Raw genomic sequence first — 26,622 nt, 5'->3', positions numbered from 1 at the left:
AATGTTAGTGGGAACGCATGTTATTTAGAATTATCACTTTAACAAATATGTACTCGTATACTAAAACTTAATCGATAGAGCTGCTCTGAATGTTAAAAAGTAAGTTTATACTTTATATAGCACTGATCCAAATTAGATGCACTTTCCAATATGTAATTTCTTTTAACTTTTGGATAAAAATAAAACAATTGTAAGAAATTTCATAAATGAAATATTAATAAATCATTGAACTGAAAAGTATACTAAAGTGAATAATTGAATGTAATTTTCTTTACCTGTTTATGAACACATGATTATATAATATACATATACTTCATTGGCCATTTTGCTCTGACATTTACAGGCATGCAATTCTTTACAACTGCACCCTGTTTAATGAGATTGCTTCACCCAGAAAATAGAAAATTTGTCTGTTCCTTATTAAATAATATACCGTTCATAACAGGTTCTGGTTGTTTTAACTCCAGATTATTTCATGTATGTACTCAGGTTTTGTTAACGTCAGCCTTGATTTATTAAAAACATTTCATTGAAATGCAGGAAAAAATGCTGGATTTACATGTGTTGTTTCTGTTGTTGAGATTGAATCATAGGTGATGTATATCCCATTGTTGGTGATGCTAAAATAATGGGATTTCTTTGGTAAAGGATATTTATTTTAATGCAATACAAATTACTCACCAATAACATTAGCTTGATGTTGTGGGCTGTTACTTGCTAATTGATTCATTGTTGGTGCCGGCCCTGATTGCTTAATTTTACTGCCCATAATATTATCAAGGTCTATGTTTAATCCTGAACCAGCCCATGTAGAACCAACTTGTATGGAAGTATTACTTGATGTTTGACTTTTGGAATTGGTTGATGTAGGAGTTAGAAGATTTGTAACTGGTGATAATCCAATTGATCCTAAATGTGACATTTCTTTTAGTTTTAATAACATATATTTTTTTCAATATTTCGTTATAGTTTTCTAGTTATATAAAATTATTGCATAAAGTGACAAAGAGATACAAATTCTTACAAGTAAGTAAAATACAGTTATTATCAGCTAAACTTAAATAGTTATTAGCTACTATCGTTAAGCAATAGTTTTAACTTGTACTTTAAGTTTCAAAAATTATTTTAATGTTTTTACATATATTTTAAATAATACAGAAATAAATTTCACAAAACTCTATCCTATTTAACAAACTTTTAATATAAGCTATACAAAATGTTTGAAATCTTCTAAAATTATTTTACTTTTTCTTGCAATATTTTCGTTGTCGTATTATTTAACTTATATTAACATTTTTTATTTAATTATAGTTCATTCTAAAAATGTTGAACCTATAATGGAGTCGATTAAAAATACGGCTCTAGCCGCTGAACTCCTACATTCTTTGTCATGATCACCACAGATCACATTTTGAAACGAATCTAGAAGCCACTGTCTTATTTCAAGAACTGTTTCAAATAATTCGTTCATGATTACATCTTTAGGCACTGCGATTAATACAGCTTCAACATTTTCTATCACTGCCATCCTAACTTTTGCTTGATCATGATATCTTAGTGTCCATGATAATTCTAAAATTTCTTTGCCCAGTTTTGAAGCTAATAGACAATTTTGTGCTGCTACCATTATAGTGGATAATGTTTTTAAGAACTGAATTAGTAGATGTTTTCCTTGATCTAAGAAGATCTGTGATCCACTATTAAACAAGTGCCTTGTTTACCAAACCCATATAACAAAGGATAAAAAAATGAAGATGCCACATTTCCAAATTTGTTTTTAAACGTTTTCAAAGGTTTCATTGGTAGCGTATATCTTTTGTATTTGACTCAATTCTTTTATTAATAATTTCAGACCAATCTGTAATTTGATCTTCCATCATCTCAAAATCTTCAAAAACTCATCGCTATATAATACTCTATGTCGCTGACTACTTTCTGTATTAATGAAAAGTGATACTTTGTCTGAAACTTTTTTCTTTTTTGAATTTACTTTTGCTTACTAACTGTGTCTTCTTTATCTTTATTAACTGGAATCTTTGATAATCTTCTTGCTGATTCTGCAATACATCTAAGAAGAATAATCTTTGACTTACAGAATACATATCTAAATCCATATAAAACTGTTTACACAAGAATTCAGCACATTCTTTAGGATAAATAGTCACTATAGCTACGCAAGATTTGAATTTTAATATTTCAAAATTTTCTACATAACAAATTTCTTTAAGCACGATAAAAAGTCGCAATAATTCAATTGCAAAAGATTCGTCGTCGCCTGGTAATTGAGATATATTAATTCCTCAGAAACTTTTAGAGATTCCAAAAAATATCTGGCTTTGTTGAAGTTTTTTCATTTTCTAAATTATCGCGTAGATCCCGCAAATAGGCTGGTCGTAATTTTTCACTGATCTTTGTATCATAGGACATATCGTATGGTACTAAATCATCATCACTATCAATTTCTGAATTACTTTCAATATTGTTTTCATTTGTTACATTATCTTCTGAAATGATTTCAAACGAAGTAATTGATTCTCTCAAATCTGTTTCTTCATTTTTACTATTACGTTTCATTTCTACCACATTTTTAGGCAAAATGTTACATTCGATACCTAATTCGTACATTTTCTTGTCACCTAATGTGTTAAATTCAATATCTTCAAAAACTAGATCATTCACTTTGGCGTGTTTCTCTGTTTCTGAACTTGTTACTACATGTAGTTTTTTCAATGATTCAACTAATTCTATTACTTCAGTTGGCATACCGTTATAATCAAAGGAAAGTTTTTGTCCATTCTCTGATTCAATTAATTCTTGACTGAAAATTTCACCAACAGACATTCCTATCGCTCTTAAAATAATATGCGTGCATTGGAGATGATTCGACATACCGGAAGCTAATAATGCTTGAATGTCAATTTTTGATTCCAATTTAAATACCGTTTTTGATTTTCTTATACACATAATTATTAATTTAGTAATATATGTATGCTGCTCTAAAGAAGTATGATTTAAAGCACTTTTATCACCCCAAACATCCAAAAGTTTCATTAATAAATCAATCAAGATATGATCTTTATTTAAAATTCTGCTAAATATGAGATTAAGTTTATTACTAAATTATTATTGTCCATAGTAAACACATTAAGGGAATTTTTGTCGTTAACGTGTATTTCCAATTCGAATCTGATATTAAATTTCCAAAAATTGATACACTCCAAAGTGTATACTGGAGTGTTTTAAAATAATTACTGCTATTGGTTCAATACTCGGTGTATCGAGTGTTCTTAATATATTTTCTATCGTATTTCGTTCATTATTTTTATTTTGGAAACACCATTCTGTTAAAAATTTCAATAAGAGGTAAGAAATTTTTCTGATTTTGAAGTAATCACCAATTATTGATTAAAAATGCGAGTAATTTTGTATTTGCTGTGATACCATAATGCGAACCAACGCTTATAAAGGAAATTGCCCGAACTATATGAAAACTTATTGCTTTAAGATACATCGGAGGAGAAAAACTATCGAATGTATTATTTTCCAATTTATTAGCTACACGATTGGGTAATGAAATTAAAATTTGTATCGTGTTTCGCCATGTTTCATCAAATTCCTCCTCTTGCATTTTGTTTTGCATTCGACACTTACATGCGTCTATTATTGCAGAAAACAATGCATCACTTTTCATTAACTCTACCAAAATTATTGAAATTGTAAACATTTTTTTTCTATCCTTAGTTTCTTTTAAAGCGAAGTTAAAGTGATTAAGTTTCATTAAACACTGCTAATGTGCTACCTCAACAATGACCAGCTGTTTTAATACCGGATCTAAAGTATTTTCTCTTAATGGCCAATTATGATCAAATTTTTCAATAACTTCTTCTAAACTTTTTTCCGTGTAACATAGAATCGATTTCTAAATCGAAATCAAGATTACTATATTTTTGCGGAGTAAGCGGGCCTGGAAAATATTTAACATAATCAGAAATATATGATTTCAGTTTCTCCAAACTATTCTGATTTTTTGATTGAACCCACGGAGGAACACAATTCTTCAAAAGTCGATTTGCGGCGTGTTCGAAAGATTTTCAGTTGAAGCGATGCTTTTTTTCCCTTGGATGCTGTAAGGAAAGTCTTTCTTGGGGGCATTACATTATCTTCAAATATATTCGCAACATTTAAAACATGCATAAAATTTATACTTTGTTTAAACCATAGAAAAAAAAAAAAATTTTTCTGAACAAATAACATATATCATAATCCGATTAACGATCACGCTATATTTACGCAACGAGTATACATTTTCTTGTAACGAGGAGTACAATATGATTAGTATAATTATATCAAGAAACAAAATATTCTCACCTCCATGATTAACGACGACAGGTGTTGTCGATTCATATTCATGAAGAAATTAGAGTTAGCATTATCCGTTCGCCTATCCATTGAACCGGCGGCGCTCAAAGAATTTAAACTATCTAAGTCTGATAAAAGATCCGTACTTGAAGATGCTATACAGAAACGATTATATATTAATGTAATTGTAAATATTAATTAATTTCTGAGAAATTTTACTAGCGTACCTGTATTGTTGTTTACCGTTTGCTGGTTGCTGAGCATTTGCGGTTGCAAAGTGTCAAATACATTACTATCCATACTAGGATTTTGAGAAAATGTATTTCCAGAAGTCAGAGACGTAAAAGGAGGCGTGCTAACCGATTGAGTATTCATAAACATTGCGTTATTTACATTATCGTTATCGAACTATTAATATTTGGTATTGCTGTTCCTATCAAATTTATTTGCGCTTGCGACGATTGCGACTGTATCTGATGATTTGATATCGTAACAGAAGAATTAAAGGCAGATGTAAAATCAGCGAATTCGTCGTTACTGTCTTTCGTTTTTACAGACGGTGTACCAAATGCACTAGTAAAATCACCGAAATCTGCATTTGCACTTGGAGTTTGTACAGCAGGTTGAGTATTTGCTCTTGGATTAAAATCATCATCATTATCGTGATCATCATCATCATCTTCGTCATCATCAACAACTGATTTAGTGTTATTCTCATTCTGAGAATCAAAAATATCATTTAGAATATCATTTTTACTTTTTTGTTTGATAGACAGAGAATTATTTTGGGATCCAGATATACCATTCTGTAAATTTCATTTATACATATTATAAAAATGTACAATAATTTCTTTTATACGAAATTTCATCACTTACATTGGACTGTTCTCTTCCATAATTTGCAGCTGCTCCTAAATCTACTTTTTTAATAGCCCTTGGCAAACGAGCTGGTGAAGCATTTGCCGAAACTGTATGTGCAGCTGTCTTATTAATACGATCTATGTTATCCATTGTATCTCTATATTCTCTCCCTCCTCTTTTTGGACTTGGATGAACATCATTATCAGAATCTTCTCTTTCACCATCATCGCTATTACATTTATGGAAAGATAAAATAATAATAGAGATATTTAATTTTGGAGAATATACACAAGTTCAAATTTACCTGTTATTTGTATCCTCAAATCCTTTCCCTCGACTATCTCGATCCCAATCGTTATAAGCATCTATACTACTTTTACCCCATTTTGGACTATCCGTCCATCTATCACCGCCACCGAATCGCATACCCATTGCTTCGCTCGACAAACCCACGTATTTATCCTTATTTTTTCTTTGCTTTTTTCCTCTCTTCTCGCAATTTGTCATCATCTTGAATGAAATCAATTAATTCCCTAACTTTGTGTCTAATGTTTATCCCTTGATCTTTGCCGAATTCATCGATACAGGTATAATTCTCTAAAGATTTCAGATCATAAATGTGTTCTCTGGACGATGTAACTACTCTTTCTGAACCATTGCGAACTAGATAATTCAACAGTAGAAGAGACTAGAAAAAAGAAAGACAACATTTTAAATAATAAATATGTAAGTACGTTTCTCGAATGATATATATAGGAGAATAAGCTGTGCGTAGTGAACATACCTTATACGTTCGACGCCAATTTCGTTTATTTTCTGCAACATCCTTTTCCATAACATGGACATTACCTCGGGAAACTGCTCGTACGTGAATGTAGCTTGAGCCAGTTCTTGCATCATTGCCCCTGAAGTAATATATACGGTACAATTAATTTCACCATGTATCAAACTTCGGCAAAAGATAAAGTTACCGAACAGTCGTAAAAGTACGAGTACAATAAATAATTTACTAAATAATCAAAGAAATCTAATAATTTATTTACATTTATTTTATATTATCTTTTAATAGAATATTGGATTCCGAACGTATAAAATTATTATGCTGTAAATAAAAATAACGTTCGATCAATAAATGTTACTTTATCTTCGTAATATTAAACTTCACAAGTTTTTCCAATAATTATCAATTAATGTGAAGGTTTAGACAACATCATTTTTAAAACACATTTATTTAAATTTAAAAGCCGTACCTGTTGGACCCCAAGCATCATCATTTGTTGCTTCTCGAACTTTGGCCTCTGTTTCCGTGTAGTTCATTACTACGTTAGTCCTGTCAAATCAACATTATTTATTTATATATATAGCAATAAATATACTTTGATATCTTGTATAAATACTATGAAACAGCGTGTATGTGTGTGTGTATATATGACGATACTATTAAATTTTCAAAACAAAATTACTTTCACTGTATTGGTGTGGATCATATGAACACTTGTTAATTGTGCAAATACTTTTCAGTTTTTAATAATATAACAAAAATTTATTCTTTTCAAGGTAAGTGTACGCAAATGTTAACTGTATATAACATCTTATTTAGATTTATCTTTTCTTAAACATTTTTCTGATAAGAAATGATTGCGCAACATAGAACCTTCATGTTTAATTCGAAGTTAAATGCTTTATTCCAAATAAAAATTTAAAATAATAATCATGTATGGAATCGAGAATCTTCGACTATAATTCAAAAAGTGCTGTTAGAGATAATGGTGTCCTTTCGATTCTCGATTTCCACGAATCGAGAAGAATCTCGCGTTTTCGATCCCTCGTACCTGCGATGTTAAATATCGATAAAAGAAGAAATAGAATGATTGAATACAAGTAAAACAAATACATAAATATTGAGAACCGCTATTCGATTCAATGTTATATGCGTGTACGCATAAACAATAAATAAAAAACCGATGTCGTAACAATGCTTATAAATTTTATAATTATCCAAAAAGAAAAAAAAGACACATATAAGGCAATGCACGTTCTCTCGAACATCAAATTTTCTTTAACTTTCGATTTTGACGCATATTTTATAGGCGCATTGACCGAAATTGCACGAAAGCGTAACTTAACAGATGAAAATCGTACATGATAACCTGACGTCCTTCTAAACAAAAAAAAAGTGCAAATAGCAAATTGATATAAACAATACATTAAATCATTAATGATTTATTGTAAAAAAGGAAACATCTGCTAATTTTAGTCTCTGTCATGACAAAAAGGTTACTTTTTCTTCCTACAGTTTTACTGAAGGAAAAAAACAGTAGGAATAATTTTGAAAATTTGTTTTCTTGAGAAGTAAAGACAAATATGTATAACTAACAAAGCAACAAATAAAAACTTAGCTCGAATAACGAATACAAACGTAATAAAAACAAACAATATAATAGTTATGCAATTACATACTTCACTGTTTACATAAAAATTACCGTTGTATATTTACCGTTGTGTATTAATAACACGTAAGTGACAGATAAACAAATGAAAAATTTGCAAGATAATTACCGAAGTGCATAATGGAAAGGAAAAAAGTGAACAAGTATTGCGTTATTTTTTTACAGTTCCAAAAGCGTTTTCCTTAAAATTATAAATGATGCTTAAAGTTATGTAAAGCTAAAAATTTATAATCAATAAACTGATTAATCATTCTTGTATAACCTATCCGGATAATATAATAATATGCATATTCCCATAAATGATCACGCAATAGATTCGTATGAAAACATGTACATTTACGAAATCTTTTACTTATTTTATAGAAATTCTGTAACATTGGCACAAAATGTTCATACATGCGATTGGATAGATTCCAGTGGTATATTAAAGAATGCAGGTAAAATAATTATTAATTATTAAAGGAGTACAGAATTAGGGATAAACGAAAACTCGTGCAGCGTATCGAAGCAACTAGAGTGGAATGCGTTGAAAAAAGTAAAAGCAAGGTTAGAGCGCATGTAACTGACTTAATAATACTTACGCCTTATCCATTAACTCCCGCACTTTCCACATGTTCATCATTGTACTTTATACTTCTCACTGAATAAAATACGCGTTTTTCGCGTAAAAAACAACTCAACTTACACTGATAAATGTTCACCAGCTGTTTTTCGGGGGCATTTGATATCGCGACAGCAACGGCGAACGAACGTCACCAGGCGGTGGCCATGTTATCCCTTCCACGTTCCATTAAACTAAATAATCGTCACAGGTGTTTTACTTCTGCCAACCTCACTTTTTCATTATCACGACTCTTTCCACTACGTACCACTTTATCTTTCCACGTACAATTTCGCGTGATTGTTAACTGTTGTTAATTAAAAACCTTCAACTGTTTAAACTATCAGAATGAATTTCATCTATGAATCTTATGAATCATAAAATACGTTCACCTTGACAATATAAAATACCTATTATATTATTTTATTAATTGTCCACGTATATTTTTATTATTTAAAATAGAAACATTGTTTTTTGTAGTTCAATATGTTTATATTTAAGTATAACATATTTCTTTTTGTATCATTGCCAACTGATTATTTAAAAACTATCAGTAATCACATAAATATGTGAATTTTCACTATTTTACTTTATTAGATACTTTTATATTATTGTCGTCGTAATAAATACTTATTTCTTTAATGAAAAATTGTATGTAAATAAAATTTTGTTTAACTTGTTTATCATTTTACTACGTATACATACATACAATAATAAAACAACAGAACAGCATATTTTTTAGCAGAAATAAAAAATACAACGTATTATTCTTTGTTTTTTTGTTTTGTTTTTAAATATAAGTTAGATGTTGTTCATTAATCAATTTCAGAAAATCTTTATTTTTTAAAATACCAGAAGTGCCGCGAAAAGTGCCAAATGTTAATATGTATACGATATAAAAAATCATAATAGCATTATTATTATATGAAAAAAAAGCGTATCGATGATTGAATATCTATATATTTTCTATTCATTATTTTACGTTATTGAAATATTTTATTTAATAAATATATAAGCTTACTTTTTTAGATAAATCACTACCAGATGGTGTTGGATCTAGTTTCACATGTATTCAGTAGTAAATAAAATACGGTTGGATTGGTTGGTTGGATTTAACATAATTCAAGTAACAAATTAACAACACATCTTTCACATTAGTTGATTAATTATGTTATAAAATGTATGTATGTATACCTATAAATACATGAATTGTAGTTATAGCTAAAAAAGTTAGTTAGAATGAAAATAACCGCCGTTGACGGCGAGACGATAACGAACGTGCGTATAAAATTCAAAGATGTCAGAACGTGTTTAAACTGTCGTTATAATGGAATTGACAATGGAAGATTTTAACGATGGAGTGGATGGTAAATTGGCTTTTAGAATGCGAAAAGTCAATCCAGAACAATTTCATACTCTCGTCAAAATGCATTTGTCTTTTGAATTAGATCTTAATACTGAAGAGTAAGTTTGTTTCAATCAACATTAGAATTTATAACATGATTTTGTTATTTTCTTCATTTCTTTATGATAAATCGATTGTCTAGTAGTAGTGACTGCATCAATGAAAAGACAAAACTAAAAAAATGGGGCCTCTTAAGTTTTTCAAAGAAACCAAAGTCAACAATTAATTTACAAAAGGGTATAGAAGGAGCTAACTTATCTGAAGATGGAATAAATCAAATGAAACAATTAATAGATTATTTGTCTAAAGAACAAAGTGAGTGAAAATATTTTTTATATTAGTTTTTATGCACTAACATTTTGTCTTCCAAACTAATTCATTTTTCTTTTTATTCTCATTTTTCTTATGAATTCAAAGATATCATGCAAGAAGGTATATTTAGGCGTACTGGTAAATTAACCAGACAACAAGATTTAAAGAGTTCATTGTATCAAGGAATTCCATTAAACCTTAACGATGGCAGATATAGTGTACATGATTGTGCATCAGTATTAAAAGGATTTTTGGCAGAATTACCAGAACCATTATTGTCAGATTTGCATTATCCTGCTCACTGTCAAATTGCTGGTAAAATAAATATATTTTTAGTTTTCAAATTATAGTTACATATTTTTACAAATATTTTTGTTGAATTTTTTTTGTTTAATTCAAAAGTTACTTTTATTATTTTTAGAATTATGTAGCTCTGAGGTAAATGGAAATGATGCAAGATTATTAAGATCCCTTCAATTACTTCTGTTACTTCTACCATCTATGAACAGAATTTTACTTAAACATGTTTTGAATCTTCTTAACAAGACAGCCAGTTTTGAATGTAGTAATAAAATGAATTGTGATACGCTTGCTACTCTTTTTACTCCACATTTAATGTGTCCAAGAAAATTATCACCAGAAGCTTTACACATCAATTCCCAAAATTTATCATGTTTAGTTGCTTTTATGATTAAAAAAGCAAGTGAATTATTTGAAATTCCACCAAAGTTGGCCACAGATATAAGAGCTTATTGGGTAGAACAAGAAAGAAAATTATTAAGTCCGAAACGCGTAGATGTAAGTTTCCTTTTTTTCTTTTTTTTGAATGTTTAATATGTTAATTATTATAATTATTGAAACATATCGACATATTTATGATTACAGTTGAATGAATCTATACCAGATACAACAGGGACAGCACATACTGTGTTCAGTTTTGTTGATCACAAATTAACAGCTAAAGCAAATTCTACGCAAGATACTCAAGCAGCTTTAGCTCAGCTTTATGCTCATATACAAGCTATGCCAGAATCAGCTAAAAAACGTAGGCTTGTAAAACAATTTAATAAAGAAAATGGTCAAGGTACACCTAGACAAGTTAAACACTGTCGAACCAAGAGCCTTGGAGATTCAATAAAAAAACATATATTTCAGAAAAAGATCTTAGGGCATAAAAAGTTTATTGACATTAACATAGGTTGCAATATTACTAGATCGAGCAGCGAAGAAAATATATTGTCTACGGTAAGATACATATCTTGTAATTAATGTTAGTTAAGTTTGTAACAGCATGTTCATATTTATGTTAATACTTGCATGCTTATTGATGCGAAGGATCTAGAAAAATCGTTGCTCCAAACGAAAATGCTGCTTAGCAAATCAGACGATGAATTGAGTGTAGACAATTCTGATACAAATAACGAAAATCTTCTTCATACCAAACACATTAGTAACAGCACTGGTAGTCTTAATATTCCCACATTAAGGAATTACAAAGAGAAAAGAAGGGCCATGTTGATGAGATTTGTAAATATAAAAGAAGAACAATTGGATAATAGTTATCATAATTATATTATGGATGAACCAAGTAAAAGTTTGCAAGAAAACTCGTATACAGATGATTCTATGCGTTCAAAAAGTGATGCAAATATATCTCTGCAAGAACATTTTAATATTGAGGAATCAGAACAAGATGATAACACTGTCAGATTATTTAGACAGATGAGTGAACCACCAGACATGTATTCTTCCCAAACTACTTTGCATGAAACGAGTGAAAATCAATTAATTAGACAAAATTTAAGACCTACATTGAGAACAATTGATGGAATTTCGTCTTCTAAAGGTTCTAAGGATAATACGAATATATCGGAACAACATACGGAGGCAGAATCAAATACTGATAATGCATGCAATTTATCTCCTATTGTAAAAAACAGGCTGTGGAATGTATATGTTGCTCACACATCAACACCATCAAATTTATTACGCAAAAGCTTAGTTAATAATGATTATATGTTAACTCCTATTACTAACAATGATAAAAGCATGAGTCCAATTACACAAAGTGCAACTAAAATGACAAAAGCTATGCAGGTATGTACTTTTTTAACTATAATTATCTTTTATTAATCTATTCGAGTAACATGAAAATTCATTTCTAGAAAAATAAAAGTATTTGTTAATTGAAAATAATTTTCAACAATGATTACAGGAAACAATGATGACACCACGATCGAGAAAACCTGTAATGATGGTTTCAGGATCAAATCTCTGTAATCTTGCTATTGTTAATAATAGCTGGAATCAACATAGCATGTCTAACAATATACGAGGATCAAATCTTGATATTATAGGTTCAATGAACTATACTTCGATTCTAGAAGAATCTCAGAAACCTAATAATACTGACAGTGAAATTATATATGGAGATATCGTTGATTCGGAAAATAAAGAAAACTTTAACAAAGAACTAACAGAACAACGAAAACTTGTTTCTTCGGTTCCGGATGACTGTTATGCGGTCGCACAACAAAGCACCGTATCTATAACAAGTACATTTAGAGAATATTTATTGTCGAGAAGTGTTTTAACCGCTAGTCCCGTTGATCTCAGTTTTACATCACGTACGGGAGACTTCGAGCAATCAGAATCTGACTTAAACATCTTAAACGAAGATGGTCTTTCTGATAGTTTACTTTGTTGTTTAGATGGAAATCAACCAGAATCTGATACCTCCGGTATCATTTCTGGTAGTACTAATAGTGCAAGCAATTCATTGGAAAAACACGACGAAGGTACAAATTCACCAAGGAAACGAGCAACTAGCTTACAACGTAACGACTCAAAAAGATCGATACGAGAAAACAGAATATCAAAAAGTATACGTGAACAAGGATTTAAATATAAACAGTTGAGCGAATCAACATTAAATTCAGTGAAAATAAAAGATACATTTCAAGAAACTTCATTTTGACAAAGTGACATACTTAAAATTAAAAGAAAAATCAACGTATTTCAATACACTGTATAATAATACGTTAACGGTTAACCCTTTATGTCACTTATTTATCAATGATGCTTGAAAATAAAAATAATCTGAATATATATTCGTCATGAAAATTTGTATCTCAAAGCTTTTGCAATTTTTATACTTGTTTAACAAACTAAAATAATTAAACTAGTAACATTTACACAATGAATGTTAACATTTCAATAAATGAAAATAATGTATAAAATTTTTTTATAGCGAACGAAGTCTTTATACTACTTACATTCATTTTTATTTCAACTACAACAGAATTACAGAAACGAGAATCTGCATATAAAATAGGATACACAAAATTGGTCATAGAAAAATATAGTTTCTAGAAATCTATAAATGTAATTAGTAAGTTCGTTTATATGGTTTCATACAGATGGTACAAAGGCTATGTGTTGATTATAATAGATTTCTATTTAAATATTTGTATATAGCAGAAAAATCAGACGATTTTTAAAAATATAATACAAATATAATGTGTACACTTGTACACTAAATATAGGGTTGATGATATAATAAAGCTAAAGGTAAAATAAATTCTCATATTATTGATACTAACCATCATAACATATCAATCTTTGACTGCATTATTTCTATAATAATTTGATAAGGTAATTAGATAATATTAATTACTTACTTCTATTTTCATGATAATACATATACTCACAGTTATAGTTTGTCATTGTTAGTCACTCTCAAAAAGAAAGTGATGCATAACATGTATCATAAGTTTCAGAATTATGTGAAGATGTGGATGATAGAGTATTAGTTGTCAAAGATGTTGACATGGGTCAGAACATATCATCATGACCCATGTCTGGAATATATGATAGACCTCGTTCTTTTAATGCTTTATTTATTAATCGTTTTTGATCTTGTTTTAACTCTTGCTCTCGTCTTTGTGCATCTAAAATATCATCAACAGATACTTCTGTTAATGGTAAATCTTTTTCTTTATCTCTGTCCTATAATTAAATTATATTGGATTTTATTAATTTCATTAATAAAGACGTTGTGTATATATTTTAGAAAAATAAATAAATTTATACATAAAGATATTACTATTTCTCCTAAAAGTACAACATTCTCTCCTCTCACAATAAAAATGCCTCTTGGGATGTCTCCATATTCTTTACCAACATGAATTCTTTCAATTGTACGATGAAGTACAATGTTAGCAAATTGATCAACACTTCTTAGATATCCAATTAACGTTCTGCCATCTCTTAGTAAAACCATAAGTTTTTCTGAGTCAGAATAAAATATCACACAATAAGTGAGACACAATAGACCGGCATAACCTAATAAATAACATATTTATTTACATCTAATACGAATACGTACTGTCAAGTTCTTCAAGAAGGGATGCTGTTCCCGGCAAAATATTCATTTTGCAATATTTTTTGTATCCTGAACAAGTATCATTCAAACTAAACAAAAAAAATAAATATCTATTTACCGCTTTAACCTGCCGAAGGATTTAAAACTAAAACCATTTCGTTTATTCACCAATATTTGTTTAAATTATTTCAACTTAAAAAATAATTATCAGATGAGAGATATTAAGAGAATAATTATTGCGATATCTATATTATTATATGGGCTGTTTACAGCTACTATTTTGTTGCTAGTCGAATTGCAGGAATTCGATTTTTAAAGTACTGCTATATACATGAATTCAATTTTTTGTCCTACTATACTAATTCTGTTTCCGCGTCGGTAAAACAGTCAACATTTCACCGAAAATTAGGCCGAACAGAAACCGATTTTAGCGCCACCTGAATTATTGCATCCAACTAACGGCATGCTATACTACGTTACCTTTCGCAAATGACTAAATGACACATGTATGCTATATGTATAAGTATATAATTAAACAATACTGACCATGCATTCATTATTATTAATTTTCTGTCCGTAAAATTGTATTTGCAATGTGGTACACCTCAGAATCTTAAAGACATAGTTCCTGAAAAAAATATAACAGTGATTATAACAGCACATCTTGTCAGTTCGACGCTCGAGAGAGCAATGGCGAGACCTTCCTTCCCGACGAAGAGCGGGGGGCACTTCGGCAACGCTCGGCTATGTTCGGTATACTCTGCTATCGGCCGATACCTAACGAAGTACACGAACAGATCTAAACAGAAATAATATTACGATGCTCAAGAAAAAACGTTATTAAATGAAAAACAGCAAATAAATTAGATACCATCACCTTAATTATTTTTCTCTATCAATGTATTTTGATATATGCGAATTGCCACGAATACCTCCTTTACTGTTCTGCTCTCCTGCTACCAGGAGTTTAGTACTGAACGTATTCCGCTAAATGGCGCTGTTTCAATTGTTGATGGCGGTCAAACATGGAAAGCTAATAAAATTGTATTCATACAATAAAATTTATTAATAATAATTATGAATTATTAAAATAAATTTAACTACCTTCTATTTAAAAACTGTATATACATAAATATTCTCCATCAGTTACGAATTTTATGGACAAAGTTTAAATGTATGTACATGTGCGTACATAACCTTCGTTATAATGACACAAATGTATAAAACAAAAATATTTAAGCAATTTGTGCCATTTATGTTACTTGTTATAGGAGGATCGTTTTTAGTGAGAGAATTCACTAAAATAAGGCACGTTCTTTAATATTTTGTTAATTACACGATATTGTCAGTTCCTGATTAATTGATCAAATTTGTAGATACAAATATAGAAGGGTTACCACGTATGATTTAACTAAAGACACCGAAGCGGCTGGTATTAAAATGAAGAAACCTGCTACCCTTGAAGAGGAATATGAGAATACAATGAAAGTAAGTTTTGCTTAAATGATATTAAATAAACAGACGAAAATGCTGCTTCATTGTAATGTATAAATTACAATTTTTTTTTAGAAAATAGATATTGATAACTGGGAAAATATTCGAATATCAAGACCGTGGGAGGAAACAACTGATACAAAATAATAGACTGCAATAAAAAAAAATATTTAGTATAATATGTCGTACTTTTAACAGTATATTTACAGGTGTATATAAAAATGTATACCTTATTTAGAATAAATGTTTACTTTACAAATGCAACTCAATTATTTGAAGATCTTCTCACGTTGTTGTAAATAATTTTATACGTTTATTTAATATCACTAGTAATTGTAGCACAGCTATAATTTAAGCTATTAATTTCAATCACTTTTTATGCCAACTCTGAAAATAAATATTTTTAGATAAGAAAGATTAAATAAATATGGAAAGAACTAAAATTTACTTTATAAAATCATGAAATTTTTGTATTTTACTTACTTTTTTTTTCGAATCCATACATACTTAATAAACCTTGTTGTCTTTGGACCGAACAAAGTTGTTGACTCCGACGTGTATTATTTACAACCTGATAAATATTTTAATTCAATAAATTATACGATTTGAAATACACGTCTGAATCTATTTTTTGATAAAGTATTATAATAATACTCACTGTACGAGATTTTGAGTTTCTATATTTATCACACTTTGCTTTTTTATTTATTTGAACACATTGTCTTCTATCAGACCATTTAAATAAAGTATTACTCAAAGTACTTATATCTCCTTGCTGAATTAAAAAATCGAAATCCGTATCTACTTCTGATACTGTCAATGAACTATTTAAATTACATGATTCATTTATATTAGTTTTATGTGTGAGAGATTCGCTTATCTGAACATTTACAGGTGATGTCATTAGATCACAATTAAAGGAACTATTTGAATACTTGGTAGCTTTGCACTCATTTGATGCATTATGTTCTTCGTCTACATCCATACGATATGTATCAGTTTTCACTTCGTCAGTTATCATCAAAGCTTGTAACTTAATATCGTTTGTTTCTTCAGATTCGTTTTTATTTATGTTTTCTTTTTCCAATAAAATTTTATTCGAATTATCAGTTGAACATAGCGTGTTGTCATTAGTTACAACATTACTATCTGTTTCATTAGTTGGTTTAGCAAAAAATTTACTTTCTGTAACAACTTCTTCATTTACAATTGTTCGTCTAAGACGCATAATATTTCGACCCTTTACTCGACTTTTATGTTTAAACAAAAGGCTCGGAGAAGTTTTACTAGACGATGGTTGTTTTGCAAACAGATTTGTTCTTCTAATCAAAACAGGTGATATTTCTTCATCGCTAGGAACACTATCAATCTCTAAATTACTTTTAATTTCCTTTGTATCCTTATCTTCATACATATCTAAGATTTCTTTTTGATTTAACTCTTTGCAATCTGTAATAATTATTATGTATCTGCTTAATATACAATATATATATTTATATGTACATATGTATATAGAATATTTCCATACCAGGATGATCCTCTTCTATTACTAAACAAGCATTTCTTAATCGATTCGTGTTGAGAACTGCTTCTTTACCCACTGTATTAGGCCAGGTCGTAAGATCTTTTTTTTGAATAAAGGATTGCAACAGATTTTGCTTTGATACATATTTCTTTGACCAAATACTAATGTGTTGAGGATGTAACATTTTTTGTCTCCATGTATTATTAGATTTACTATTGAGAATCTAGGAAATTTACAGTAAAAATTTCGAGTAATATACGTTGCAATAACACAATAATCATCAAGTAGATCTATAATGATTTATTGCGAGTGTTTACCTCCGTTTATCAGGATCAAAATTATGAAGCATTTTTAAAGTAAATGGATCACAGTTTCCATAAGCAAGCTGTAGCGCAATATCAGGACTTGTCTCCGCACCAACGTAGTATAACTGTTCCTCTGTCACATCCGACGTAGGTGGATTTAACCGAACTTGTTTTCGTTGTAAAGGACAGAATACTAACTGATGTTTAAATGTAATATCTGCTAATATAAATGCGTCTCTGTATTCTTGTGTTACAACTAAGGATTTCATATTCAAATAAGATCCTAATCGAGTTAATGCCTATAAAAGTAAATGCTATTAATTTTTAGATTTATTTAGAAATGTTATCGCTAAATGTATCTATATACATATATGTATAAAAATATTTACTCTATGTATATTACAGTCTTTATTGGTCCTAATAAATTTCCTTGCTTTACTTAATCCAATACCAGGCAGAGATGATAAATAATCACAACCTGATAAAATACACATATACCGAAATTCATCTATACTGAAATCTGCAGAACTCACACCCATTGCAAGATGTATTAGATCTTGTTGAACTAAAATCCCATTACCGTTCACATCCATTTTGAAAAAAATCTGTAACATAAAATTTATGTACTTCATGCTTTTGAAATTTATTTAATTTTGTTTTTTATATTTACTTTTTTACAACCAAACAATGTTAAATCGCTATCTTCAGTGATAACAACATCAGCAATCCCATTGATATTAAGATATGCTAATTGTGCATCTGCTTCATATGGTGCCACAATACAATCAATGTTCATTTTGTGACATTCTTTGATCAATTCTAAAGCCATTTCATGGGTAACATCTATAGATCTTCTTAATAAATTTCTACCTTCTGCGTGTTGCCCCATTTGCATTAGCTCAGCAGCTTTGCGCCGATTTGTCTCCCTGGCTCTTAAAAAGTATAAAAATAAAAATAATTAAGTTCAACAATTCATCAAGTTTACATTATATTAATCTATGTATAAAAAAATATTCGACGTAATAAACGTAGTTAATTAAGTATACAGATTTAAATAACTGAATGATTAATAATTAAAAATAACAATGCAAAGCAACTTCATTTTTTTTTTAATTTACTTAAAATTATATATACATACTCTCGTCGTTTAGCTTCAGTTTGCGCTTTAGCAGGCAAATGTCGTCCATCGAACACAAGAATTGGTTTTATTTTATAAGCAAGCAGCATATGTATTTGTTTCATACAATAATTAATATATCTAAAATAAAGTAACGGTTACACAAATAATTTCATCCTAATTGAACATAAACAATAACATACGCTTTTGTCTGTTGTCCCATGGACAACTTATCGGCACAAGCAAATACACCTTTGTGTAGCCAACAATAAGTATCAATAGCAACGGTGCCACCAGAAAACTTATTAATATTCGTTCTTTCGGAACATTTTTCTAGGAATGGAAGTAATCCCGTAATACCCATATTTTAATTTTAACAAAAGTAATATCATTAATGAAACGAATGTCTGAACCATCGGCTCCAATATTGTTACCGTTATTCACATTACCGCCAAAGTGTAAATCAATGGCTACAATAATACTAGATGTCTAATTTATTGATATTCCTACGTTGTTATGTGAACGTAACTTTAGGACTGCGTGATATTCGAGTAGCGATTTATAAAACCAAAATTTAAAAACAATTAACATATGCGTATACAAATATAGCCCTGTAAAATTATTACTTATGACGGCACTTCTGAACTAATATTAGCGGAGCCGATAAAAGAAGATGTTCCTACAAAGTGTTTTTCCACGTAGACAAAATCATTTATATCGATTTCGGAATTACACTAAAATTTCTATTACCTATTATGCGTCTAAGGCAGAAAAAAGGCTTGCTGTTATAAAAACACCTTATTTAATTACATTATTTTAAAAAGACCTCCACATAACAATGAAATATACTGCCATCTGTTGTGTGTTATTGTGACTTAATAGATTTAAATTATGTTTGTATGTAAATACATATGTATTTCTTTTTCCTTTTGTTTGTAATCGCAAGATACCCTACGAATAGATATACATATATACATACAACCTTCTAAGAAACTGTCAAACTCAAATCAAATTTAACAGTTAAAAGTACAGTTTCATAAATGTAAAATGTATTTACTACATACTATGTAACCGTTTATATATTAGTATAGGTGTGTTAATAGGTCTATATATGTATATATACAGTCATGTTTGTGTAACTATATATATACATACCTACATAGAGCTAGATAGAGATGTATGAGTATATTTGTGAAACGAACTTATAACTTAATGGTAGGTTATAATCATTTTACAACTGAAATATTTAATTTTCTGTTTAACGGCACTATCTTAATAATAAGTTTTTATTATTTCAATATAATTATTACCGTATTATTGGTTAGAATAAATTGTTTTAATTTTGTACTTAAAAGTTTTCCTATAAATATAATGTATAACATATTTATTACGCAATCTGAAAATAATGAAAATTTAATATAATAGTTTTCATGTGAAACTATAGTTTATTCGTTACACTAAATAATAGTACTTGTACATTTACTTATATTGTTATTGCAAATTATTAACCTGTAAATATATTTCTTAGGTTAGCATATCATGATATTTAATAAATGCATATTAATCATTTTAAGTTTTCATTGTTTTTAATTATGCGGATAGATATTAATAATCATTTCTTTAGGTAATATCTATTGTATTAATGGTAAGAAATAAAGATGTGTATTTAAAAATATTTCTGTCTAATTTCTTAAATTTTTATTGAAATTATAAGATACATTTGATTCATTATACTTGATTTTTAGCTTAATCATAATGAATCATATATTTGTATTTATAGATTTACTATATTTTACAACGCATCACAAAACAATGAAAGGATGCCATGGATGAACACAACAATGATCCATATGAACAACAGCTTTACGCCGTATTTCAAAGTTGTTTAACAAAAGGAGAAACTGAATTGCAGGAAGATAACTGGCTTAGTTTGTGCCATAAATTACATCTGACAGAGCAAAGCGACGAATTAAGATCATGTATCCAACAGCAAAAAAAAGAAAAGCAATCTATATCATTCCAAGAATTTAGAACTGCTCTGTTAATGTTATTAGATAAAAGTCAAGAAAAAGATACCATAACAGAATCACAATGCGATTTAAGTTCAAATGCTGTAGATAATAAAAGAAGCAATTTATTGCTACCTAATAATATTAAATCTAATGTAGATTTTTTAAGTATAAGAACAGGTAATTATTGTGTGTTATTAAATTGTAAAAAAACCTTTTATAAAATATAGATATAGGAAATATATTTTTCTATTTTTAATTTTCAGGTGTACCTGTAGATGAAAATAGATTAAAATGTTTATGGGAGAAAGTAAACATCTGTTTAAAAGAAAATGTAGATTCTGCCACAATATATTTTATATGTAATTGTTTAGGAATCCCAGCTCTTCCAAAACAAGTAAGTAGGTATACGTATAACAGTTTGTTTTCCATGTACAGTTTGAAATAATATGTAATATTTTCTTTACAGATTATACAATGTATCTTTGAGAAGCTTGATCAGAATTGCGATGGGTTAATCAGTTTGGAAGAATTTCTTGTTATATTTCAAAGTAGGACACCCGTGGAAGAACAGTTAACATTAGATAAGAACAACGAGTCCGCGAAGGAATTAACCAAGTTGGATTTTAGGAAACGTAATTTTGATGTACATACGTCTCGTAAAACTAGGTATTATCTTCGTAATTATTCTTTCTAATACAAATTTCCTAAAATGCTTTGCTTTGAACGTATGTTACGTCCGTATTTTTGTTTATTAAATAATAGCTTCACAAGGAATGCTTCTTTTCTGGATACATGGAGACTTTCTAATATTGCGAATACATCCTTGTTAACGGACGGAGGTCTTAAGTCGTCGGAAATTTCGTTAGCCGATTTAACAGCTACTTTGTGCGACGAACTAAAAAATTTCAACGACTCGTTGGATCATTCAGCAATTCGATCCCATATAATGTTATTGCGAGATGTTCTTATACTATATCAAGAAGAACTACATAAATTAAAGTACGTTACAAATTGTACATGTGAATAGTTTAAGCGAAAATTTTAACTAATGAACATTTTTTTAGCCTTGTAATAGAAAATGTTAGTGGTGAGAAGGAAAAATTACGTACCGATATTATAGAAGCCAATGAGCGAGCAAACACTCTTGCTCAAGAAATTGACGAACAGCATGTTCGTCAGGAAGAAATTGTACAAAATTTACGAAAGCAACTTGAACAACGCCATGCTGAAACTTTACAAGAACTTTCCAATCAACTTAGTACTGAACGAGAAATGAATGCTACTGCTTTGAAATCGAAAGATGAACAAATACAAATGTCACAGAAAGAAAATCATGAGATTAGAAATAAATTTGTAAATGCATTACAGGAGAATCAAGTTTTAGAAAGTGAAAATGAGAATCTTCGTGATCAGATTGAAAAGCTTAAACAATCAAATACCGAGTTACTAACTCAAATAAAGATGTTGGCGGCAGAACATGACGAGGTAAACGTAACATATTTTTCCAAGTAAATCACGAATATGATTTCTATATTTATAATAATAACACGTTTATTGATTATTTGATCTTAGTCGCAAAACATAGAAGTTAAACATCAACAGGAAGTTATATATTTAATTGATCGTATTAAGCATTTACAATCCGAGGCTGTTCTCTTACGAGACCAAAATGATGAACTTACAGCAGAATTAGAAAGTTTAAAACAGTACGATTGTCATGCTAAAGATATAAGGTAATATATGAGATAACAAACTATTTTATATAAGATGCATATTAATATTAATTTTGTATTGTTTCATTATAGACAGAATAATTTGCTTGGCGCTCATACAACAAGGAGCAGCATACAGTCGGAAAAGACTGAAAATAGTAAGAACAATGAACTTATTTAAGTTATATCTTCTTCTTTTTTCTTATAAATAAATTATTATTACACATTTTTTACTTAGGTAAAGAAGCATTTGTAGTGGATGAAGATGAGTTAGATGTATTTTTAAAACATTCCACTCCTGTAAGTAGCATTTATAATAGTAATTTATAATATTTGATTGAACATTGCAAGACAGATATTCAATGTGAATTTTATGCTGTTTATACAGACATTTTGTAATTCCAATGAAGAAGATAACATACAAAATTGTAAAAAGATAGACTTGAAAAACTTTAAAGATACTGTTATAAAACAATTAAAAAATGTTTTATTAAGTAATAACAAGTGCACTTTAGAAAACTGTTCGCTTAAAAATGAGATATCAGAAATAATTACAAGACTACAATCGAATGTAAATTCTCAAGGTGGTAAAGAAATAGATTTTGTAAAAAGTATTGCATCAGAAATGGAAACTGAATGTGAAGAACGAACAACCGAATCGTTAAGGGATTTTGTTGTTTCTAAACATAAACATTCAATTCCTGTGAAGCGAGCAATAATATCCAACAATAACGATAATAATTACGATATCGATAATCTCAACAACCGAGATATAAAAAGTTTATCACAGAATAAAGTTTCAAGCCTTAGAGATTATCCTCCGCGTAAAGAAGAGTGTACGAATGTAGATCATTCAAAGTCTAATAAAGAAAAAGACACTTTGCTTATTCAGAGTACCAAAGTATCAAACGAAATCGGCAGCAAAATTAATTCAAGTTTAACAAAAATGAATGAATCGTCCGAAGATGTTGTTGCTTTCTTAAATTTGAAAATTCAAGAATCGGAAGCAGCACATGCAGCCGAAAAGAAACAATTAACTGAGCAATGCGCAGAACTAGAAAGAAGCCTTGATTTGTTGAAAATAGAATATGAAGAATGTGAAGACTATTGGACGGCTAAATTAGAAGAAGAAAGACAACTATTTGAGCAGGAGCAAAAAATTAGCGATGAAAAGTTTTCAGAACTTATTGCTAAAATGGCAGAATACGAAGAACTAATTAGCCCTGTAGATAAAGCGAAAAATGGACGTTTGTCTCCTATCGAGGAAAAGTTTAACTTAGAGCAACAAGTAAGATATTTTTTATACTTTACATAATATTGTGTTTATGTATATTATGTGTGTATAATTTTATATTTATACAGTATTTAGATCTCGAAGAGGAGTTTGAAAAATGGAAAGGCCAGATGGAAGAAGAAATTACTCAAAAAGACAAAGATATAAAGAATCTACATGAAAAATTAAAGTCTTTCGAACGACCGATAATGGTTGATATATCTGTACAAGTTACAGATGAATTTACTTTTTCATCTTTATTGGCACGATCAAATTATGTTCCTAGTGATTCATTCAATATTCAATCGTATAATGAATTATCTTCAAAATTAGCTCAGTGTAATGATAACATTCATAAGTTACCTGATGAATTTAAATACAATAGAATTCTAGAATCCTCAAATTTGTCAAATGACTTTATTCCACGATTAACGAAAGAGGAGGTGGATGTTAGTAATTGTGATCCATACAAAATGCATACACAATATTCTGTGAAAAGCAAAAGTGGTACATGCAAAATGGAAAAACCCGAATTACAGTGGGAATTAACAGAAGTTGATGGGAAATTGTACAAGGAAGAAAATATTCCTGATACTGAATATGATGTAATACAGAATACATTAAAATTACGAAATCTGAATGTATCAAATTGTCAATGTATGAGAAATGATGCCCAAATGTGTTGCGTGAATGTAAGTATATTGCGAAATTTAAATGCGAAACTTCAAACACAAGAACGTAAGAAACATCAATTACAAGAGTGCTTTAAACAACAACAGTATCATATTGAACATGTACTACAATGTAAGTATCTTAATATTTTATCAGACAAACTATTTAATATTTTATCACACAATATTAAATATTATTTCAGATATTATATCTCAACATCAAGTAGAAGTATCAGAGTTACAGTGTCTTCTTCGTAATACTCAAGAAAGGCTTCAAATAGAATTTCAAACGAGCGCGGAACAGGTATATGTATAATTTTGAACGATAATATTCTTGAATATTGTTTAAAATAATAATATTTTCTATTAATTTTTACAGGCTGAACAATTAGCACGGACTGACATATTAGTTAAAGATTTATATATAGAAAATGCATGTTTAACAGCTAATTTAAAACGTTTACAGCAGCATTATCACATGCTAACAGGATTGAATGCTGAGTCTACTTCAATATGATATTGCAATGAAAAGACAGCTTGATTAATAAAATAATGGTAATGTTACTACTAATATTTTACTATTAGTATCTTCAAGGTAGATATTATTCTACCTAAATTGTTAAATATTACTTCTTTTCAATTCCAATAGAGTTGAAAAAAAGTAAACAAACAAAATGGATATTTTGTATTATTAATGTTAAGTTATAGATATGCATATATATATAATCCTTCAACACTCTTGCATAAATATAATGGACATCAAAAGAAATAAACGAATGTTTTTTGAGTTTTGTTTTGCACATACATACAACAGGGAATGTCGTATGTTGCTTTTTTTTCTTTTTTTGAAGTTGTTTGCGTTCAAAGCAAGCGATATGTATGTATGGCTAGGTTTTTGAATTTTTCTAAATTGAATTTAAAAGGTTAGCGTGTTTAATATTGAAACACTGAATGATTAAAATTAGTTTTATAAATTATACTTATAAATGTATGATCCCAACGAACTTACAATCTTAGGTATATAATTTATGAAAAGAAAAGCTAGAGAAGAAAACAGTCCAATGATAATTTTAATGAGAAAATATCCAAGTCGATCAGTACAAAAATGACTATTATTCTTTAGATATTATCTTTTAAGTTGTCACATATAAACAGATATCTCACAAGTACATATTTGCTTAGAATCTTTAGTATAAATGCCAAAGAGGGAATTTCAATAAAAAATTTACATTAAATTTGGAAGAGAATAAAAATGAAATTTTGTTTACTGTGAGACTGAATGCATTAAAATATTTATTTTATTTGCGTCAATTTTAGTAACTAATTAATAACTAGGATTGAGAAATTTAAATATGAAATTCATAGTCTTATCGAGTATAGGAAAAATTGAGGGCATAAATGTTACACATAATAACCATTATGCATTAATATTGAACCAAATACGATTAAGGGTATTGTATAATACACGATAACACGTAGTTATATTTAACAATTGTTGATAATGATAATACATAGCGTATGTATATACATATTATCTGAATTTACTCACTTTGTATAATAATTAATATAATCCAGAATTGTCTAATTTCAATTGTACCGCTGCCATATAAAGTATTTTGTACATGATATTTGTATAAATATTTGTACATTAATATATTGCAGCAAATTAAGTTTTTCCATATTTGCCTTAATGAAAATTTTAATGCATCCTGTTCAACTACATCTTTTTATATGTCAATGGTTTATCATAATGGAATTGTTAAACGGCAATAATACTAATAATAGTATATTTAAATTATACAATTTGATGCAATAATTAAAAATATAAGAAGTTGCTATGTCTCATTTTGTTATTATAAAAAATGTAACAAGGAAAAAACTTGATGTCAAAGATGTATTTCATTTTCTGTTAATAATAAATAATTTTGATTGAGTTAATTGACGCGCGAAAATGTCTTTACCTATACAATATACAATGATTCATCGTATAGATTTTTCTATTTCCATAATTACTTTAAAAATTAAAATCAAATGAAATATTCATTGAATATAAATATAAAATTATGTCTACGTACCTTTTTTGTATTGATGTTCGTCATTTCGTAGAGAAATGAATGAACCGCGAATACGTGAACACGAAA

General features: G+C 28.9%; 6 protein-coding genes across 9 annotated transcripts; 3 read left to right on the top strand and 3 right to left on the bottom strand.

The window, feature by feature from the left end:
- Positions 1-915: 915 nt before the first annotated feature.
- On the bottom strand, positions 916-8,874 carry LOC114874836. The gene is given in 25 exon segments (XM_046285421.1): positions 916-1,704; positions 1,707-1,820; positions 1,823-1,895; positions 1,898-1,995; positions 1,998-2,057; positions 2,060-2,290; positions 2,293-2,322; positions 2,325-3,083; positions 3,086-3,134; positions 3,137-3,207; positions 3,210-3,348; positions 3,350-3,895; positions 3,897-4,081; positions 4,084-4,116; positions 4,369-4,399; positions 4,402-4,514; positions 4,587-4,760; positions 4,763-5,165; positions 5,236-5,449; positions 5,525-5,691; positions 5,693-5,908; positions 6,005-6,039; positions 6,042-6,125; positions 6,471-6,550; positions 8,252-8,874. Coding segments are annotated over 25 exon segments (4,338 nt in total). The 5' UTR covers positions 8,293-8,874; the 3' UTR covers positions 916-1,312.
- A 150-nt stretch (positions 8,875-9,024) lies between these two features.
- LOC114874850 lies at positions 9,025-13,379 on the top strand. Of its 2 annotated transcripts, none has more exons than XM_029184538.2 (7): positions 9,025-9,735; positions 9,822-9,991; positions 10,094-10,303; positions 10,410-10,786; positions 10,874-11,233; positions 11,324-12,085; positions 12,204-13,379. In XM_029184538.2, the coding sequence occupies exons 1-7, from the start codon at positions 9,599-9,601 to the stop codon at positions 12,963-12,965; spliced, it is 2,778 nt and encodes a 925-aa protein (XP_029040371.1). In that variant the 5' UTR covers positions 9,025-9,598; the 3' UTR covers positions 12,966-13,379. The 2 variants fall into 2 exon arrangements, with proteins under 2 accessions (XP_029040371.1, XP_029040366.1); XM_029184533.2 differs by having other exon boundaries at positions 9,819-9,991.
- Positions 13,380-13,698: 319 nt separating this feature from the next.
- LOC114874887 (U6 snRNA-associated Sm-like protein LSm1) lies at positions 13,699-15,342 on the bottom strand. Of its 3 annotated transcripts, XM_029184605.2 has the most exons (6): positions 15,250-15,342; positions 15,073-15,171; positions 14,919-15,000; positions 14,376-14,461; positions 14,094-14,278; positions 13,699-13,996 (listed from the first exon to the last, which is right to left on the bottom strand). In XM_029184605.2, exons 3-6 carry the CDS (start codon positions 14,927-14,929, stop codon positions 13,823-13,825), a joined length of 456 nt encoding a protein of 151 aa, XP_029040438.1. In that variant the 5' UTR covers positions 14,930-15,000; positions 15,073-15,171; positions 15,250-15,342; the 3' UTR covers positions 13,699-13,822. The 3 variants fall into 3 exon arrangements, with proteins under 3 accessions (XP_029040438.1, XP_029040447.1, XP_046141376.1); XM_029184614.2 differs by having other exon boundaries at positions 14,919-15,171; XM_046285420.1 differs by lacking the exons at positions 14,919-15,000; positions 15,073-15,171; positions 15,250-15,342 and adding an exon at positions 14,541-14,822.
- Positions 15,343-15,579: 237 nt separating this feature from the next.
- LOC114874901 (cytochrome c oxidase assembly protein COX16 homolog, mitochondrial) lies at positions 15,580-16,130 on the top strand. Its single transcript, XM_029184626.2, has 3 exons — positions 15,580-15,680; positions 15,749-15,860; positions 15,942-16,130. Exons 1-3 carry the CDS (start codon positions 15,580-15,582, stop codon positions 16,011-16,013), a joined length of 285 nt encoding a protein of 94 aa, XP_029040459.1. The 3' UTR covers positions 16,014-16,130.
- A 37-nt stretch (positions 16,131-16,167) lies between these two features.
- On the bottom strand, positions 16,168-19,886 carry LOC114874869 (exonuclease 1). The gene is made up of 9 exons (XM_046285422.1): positions 19,017-19,886; positions 18,835-18,954; positions 18,367-18,628; positions 18,086-18,301; positions 17,709-17,995; positions 17,395-17,603; positions 16,525-17,315; positions 16,350-16,437; positions 16,168-16,253 (listed from the first exon to the last, which is right to left on the bottom strand). Exons 1-9 carry the CDS (start codon positions 19,175-19,177, stop codon positions 16,243-16,245), a joined length of 2,145 nt encoding a protein of 714 aa, XP_046141378.1. The 5' UTR covers positions 19,178-19,886; the 3' UTR covers positions 16,168-16,242.
- Positions 19,887-19,932: 46 nt separating this feature from the next.
- Positions 19,933-26,419, top strand: LOC114874845 (blastoderm-specific protein 25D). The gene is made up of 13 exons (XM_029184520.2): positions 19,933-20,028; positions 20,594-21,002; positions 21,089-21,219; positions 21,292-21,491; positions 21,588-21,824; positions 21,890-22,310; positions 22,398-22,558; positions 22,631-22,695; positions 22,776-22,837; positions 22,926-23,825; positions 23,900-24,614; positions 24,685-24,785; positions 24,861-26,419. The coding sequence occupies exons 2-13, from the start codon at positions 20,639-20,641 to the stop codon at positions 24,996-24,998; spliced, it is 3,495 nt and encodes a 1,164-aa protein (XP_029040353.1). The 5' UTR covers positions 19,933-20,028; positions 20,594-20,638; the 3' UTR covers positions 24,999-26,419.
- Positions 26,420-26,622: the final 203 nt, after the last annotated feature.

This window comes from Osmia bicornis, chromosome 4 (assembly GCF_907164935.1).
Source record: "Osmia bicornis bicornis chromosome 4, iOsmBic2.1, whole genome shotgun sequence".
Lineage (NCBI taxonomy): Eukaryota > Metazoa > Arthropoda > Insecta > Hymenoptera > Megachilidae > Osmia > Osmia bicornis.
Note: the sequence above shows the minus strand (reverse complement) of the source record. Positions and strands in the feature narration are given on the sequence as shown.